General features: G+C 25.1%; 1 protein-coding gene across 1 annotated transcript; it reads right to left on the bottom strand.

Annotated features, from left to right (window-relative positions):
* Window positions 1–2,051: 2,051 nt before the first annotated feature.
* On the bottom strand, window positions 2,052–3,598 carry LOC145845980 (uncharacterized). Its single transcript, XM_082952945.1, has 3 exons — window positions 3,504–3,598; window positions 3,205–3,233; window positions 2,052–2,528 (listed from the first exon to the last, which is right to left on the bottom strand). The coding sequence occupies exons 1-3, from the start codon at window positions 3,569–3,571 to the stop codon at window positions 2,212–2,214; spliced, it is 414 nt and encodes a 137-aa protein (XP_082809071.1). The 5' UTR covers window positions 3,572–3,598; the 3' UTR covers window positions 2,052–2,211.
* Window positions 3,599–4,115: the final 517 nt, after the last annotated feature.

Below are 4,115 nucleotides of genomic sequence, written 5' to 3'. Positions count from 1 at the left end.
GTGGATTTTGAACGCGGGTGGATTTTGATAGTATACCAATCAAAATGAAGGACTAAACTTTCTACACCTGGCCCACCGGCTAAAAACGTTGCCCACCCCTAAACTACAAGAACAAAATTCCTATCTGAAATCTTTAATAATTCTGGAATTTCTATACTAAACTCAGACACCACAACATAGCTAGCTGACATGATTTGATGAATTAAGTACAACAAAGCTGCTTATATACAGCATACAAGCTTCCTTGTTATATAAACGTATTGAGAAACGCACAAAAACCGAACATTCATATGAAACACTTAAGAAACGCGTGCAAAAATGAAAAAACAAACAAAAAAATGAGGACGTGATTTAAAATTTAAACAAAAAAGTTATCGGAAATATTCGGGCGTGATTTTAAATTTTTAGGCGATATATTTAAAGTATAAAACAAACAAACAATTGGCGTTTGTGAGATTTCAAACAGAGGTCTCACACAAATTTTTTTTTTTTTTAAGAATTATTGAAGTTTTGCGAGCAATAAAACTTTCTTGAGAAAAACAAATAAAAATATAGAAACTGACACAAAAAGAACAAAAATAGAACAAAAAGCGAGATTGTCGAATTTTATATTAAACAAACGTTAGGTGTTTGTTAAAAGAAAAAACAATCTTATATCATTTAACTTTAAAAATCTGGTTATTAAAATAGTTCTTCAAATCTAATCAGTTTTCATGTAAAATATTTTAATTCTTTTAAAGCCGAGTTTTTATCCATTTTATCTTTAAAAACTTTTCGCCTAAGTAAAAGGTAAAAAAACTAACTTTTTGTAACTATCCTCGAGATTTAAAATCAAAAATTGAAATATTATACAAAAACTTAATTATTTCATAATGATCACTTTCAAAAAGTTTTTTAGTTTGCTCAAATAGTAATTATATTTGATTGAATGCTTTAACTAAGGATAAAGTAAATTTTTAATTGTCAAAAATTTTGTATTAAAACTTGTAAGAAAAATCTTATTGTAAAAAACTTAACTTTTTCAAGTTTATAAAATACAGTTTCTTCAAAGCAGACTGAAATAGATTGATTATGATATCTTTTGTTTAAACTTTAAAAAAGTACACTTTTTTTTAATTTATGAGGTCCACGAGAATATTTTTATTTTAAGTGGGATACGGCCCAAAAAAGATAAAATTGTGGCAAGCGAGCATGTAAACTTGGCCTGCTAGACCAGAAATAGTTGAAACTTACACTAAAAAATCTGGCGTTTGTAATGAAGAACAAAAAAAAGACTTAAGCATAATTTTCGAGAGAAATGAAACTTAAACTATGAATTCCGTATTTCGCTTAAAACTATATTTAATACATATTGGAAAAATATTTAATTAAAAAATTTCATTTAAAAATTCTATTGACTTTAAAAAAAATTAAACCTGTTAAAATATTACTTAAGTTAGTACCTTTTTTTAATGCTTATAAGTTAGAATTAGCGGTATTACTGAAGTTTTTTACTGATAAGGTTACAAGTTTTATAATTTATCTATTGTTTAGCTTTTCTTACAACTTCGAGATTTAGATTTTCCCTTTGCTTTGATAAAATCTTAAATTGAAAAAAAAATTATAGCAGCTAACGCAGTAAGATTTTTTTAATTATTTAGTAAAGTTTATGTAGATATGTTTTTAATGGTTTACTTTTATCTTTAAAACTGTAAAAAAAAACTTTAATTAAACTAAAGTAATTTTTATTTTGTCAAAACAAAACTTGATCAACAAAAAAAAAACTGATGAAAATATTTAAGTAAAGAAAGCATACTTTAAAGGAACTTAAATTTTATTTATTTAAATGCTCAAAAATTTTTAATATTCGTACTAGTAATGTTTACGAGTGGATTAATAGAACATTAAAAGATTTAGTTTTGTTACGATCATACATAAGTGATACTTCAAATTTTTTAAAGACTATCAAAAAATTGTTTACTATGTACACGGCCTACATTTGGTTAGTTGTTAACAACAAATGATGCTTGTAACCATAACTTAAAGTTAATTTGTATGCATGGTAATCAAAAAGACTCAAGAAAAACGTCGATAGTGAGCTTATTTCAACTCTTATTAGTCTTTTTAATTGAATTAAATCTTTGTCTACATTTTTTAGGTAATCAATTTGAAACAAATATGAACGAAAGTATATTTTTAAAGAACTTTTATTTATTGCGACAAACAAAACATTTATTCATCATCTTGCTGTTCTTCATCTCCCTTTTTGACTCCGTAGCGAGAATAATAATTGATGATTTTGTTGCAGCTCCAGTAACAACGACGTCTGCACCAGTAGTATTTCCTCTTGTAGATGTGGATACGTTTGTTGTAGTATTTCAAAGAGTGTCTGAATTTCCTGATGCGGGTCAGAAGCCAGTGGATGCGACGTCTACAGTGAGCACGACGAACTTTGGTGGTGTGCCAGCAACGGTTCCTCAAAACGGTCAAACGACGAATGATGACGCGAAGATGTCCGGCGGTGCAGACATGGTAGTCAGTGTTCAATACTGTAGAAATTTCTTTTTTTAACATTCTTTTGTATAAGTATATTGAAAATGTTTCGTTTTTACTAGATTATCAGGAAAATGAATTTCAAGTAGTTCTCAACTGTATACAACATCAAATAATCAGTATGTTTTTTCAGTCAATATAAATAATTTTTTATAATAACTACTAAAAAGTTTGTATTTTTTATTGAGAAATATGAAAAGCAGCCATAACTTGTTGGTAGCATAAGTATTCATAAAAATATTTTTTAAAACTTTAGTAAAAGGAATTAGTGAAATATACATTAAGATTTAGTAAAAAAAGTATTCTAATGTTATGTATCTACTAATTATATTTTCCTTTTTCAACTTTATATTTAGTGAAATTATAATATAAAGTATTATAGGAAGGTTTCGAAAATTCATTACGTTTACCTTTTTGATAATGAAACTTGTAAAGTTCTGAAAACGTTTGTGAAATAAAATATAAAATAAAATAAGTAAAATTTATATAATAATTTGCAAATGATATGTAAATATAATATATGTACAATAAACCAATTTGTATAAAAACTCCAAGTATAAGCTTATAACGTGTATTCTAATTAATTTTCTATATTTGAAACAAATAAATTTTATTCAAATTTATTATTTGCTTTTAACTATTAATTTTTGTATTTTTTAAAATAAAACTAACGTTCAGCATCTGTTTTATCAGAAAGCTCCCTGTGAAAAATTATTTCTTTTAATTTTACAGTTTTTCTAATAATAAATTATTAATTTTTTTATATTCCTGAAGTAGAAATTAGTACTATAATAAAATAGTCGAATTAATAAAACGTTAATCAAAAAATACTTAATGTTAGTAAAAAAAAAGATCTTTACACTGCTATGTTTTTTAACTTATAGTTTGCATAAGCTTAAGAATTGAACTTTTATTTTTACAGAGTTGGTTTTAGTGAAAGATTCAAATTCATTTAAATATAAAAAACTTACTTCGATTCTTCGGCATAAGCGTATGCTAGCAAAAGTACGGATAACAATCCAAAAGTTAAAAATTTCATTTTTATTTTTGATCTTTCAAACGCTAGTTCAAATGTAAATGATAAATTTATGCAAAATTTTCATTCTTTTATATTAGCTTTTGTTTTTAATTAAATTTTGTTTTTGTTTTTATTTTAATTCAATTTTTAATTAATTTTTGTTTTGATTTAATAAACTGTGGAGGCAAATTAACCCACAGCTTTGATTACGTCATGTCCTGTTTTGACTAATTTTCCCACTTTTTATTATTAAATTGCAAGTCGTATATAAACAGATGAAGAAACAGAAACTTATTATAGTTGATTAAAAGACTACAATAAAAAGTAGAGATGAAATTTTACTTGCTGGTTGCTTTTGCTGCCATCTTTTTTATTGGATTTTCAAAAGCTGAAGAAAATAAAGAAGATGTGTTAGTTTAAAACTTTATTGTTTCAAAATCTAACATTTTTTTTAATATCATAACAAGTTTAATCATTAATGATCATCTAATCATAATTTTTAAATTAAACTGCTATAAAAACAAGCAAAGCTTATTTTTATTTATATTTAAGTCTTAAATTTATG

The sequence above is a fragment of the Thalia democratica genome, unplaced genomic scaffold (assembly GCF_965202585.1).
Source record: "Thalia democratica unplaced genomic scaffold, ktThaDemo2.hap1.1 HAP1_SCAFFOLD_231, whole genome shotgun sequence".
Classification (NCBI taxonomy): Eukaryota; Metazoa; Chordata; class Thaliacea; order Salpida; family Salpidae; genus Thalia; species Thalia democratica.
Note: the sequence above shows the minus strand (reverse complement) of the source record. Positions and strands in the feature narration are given on the sequence as shown.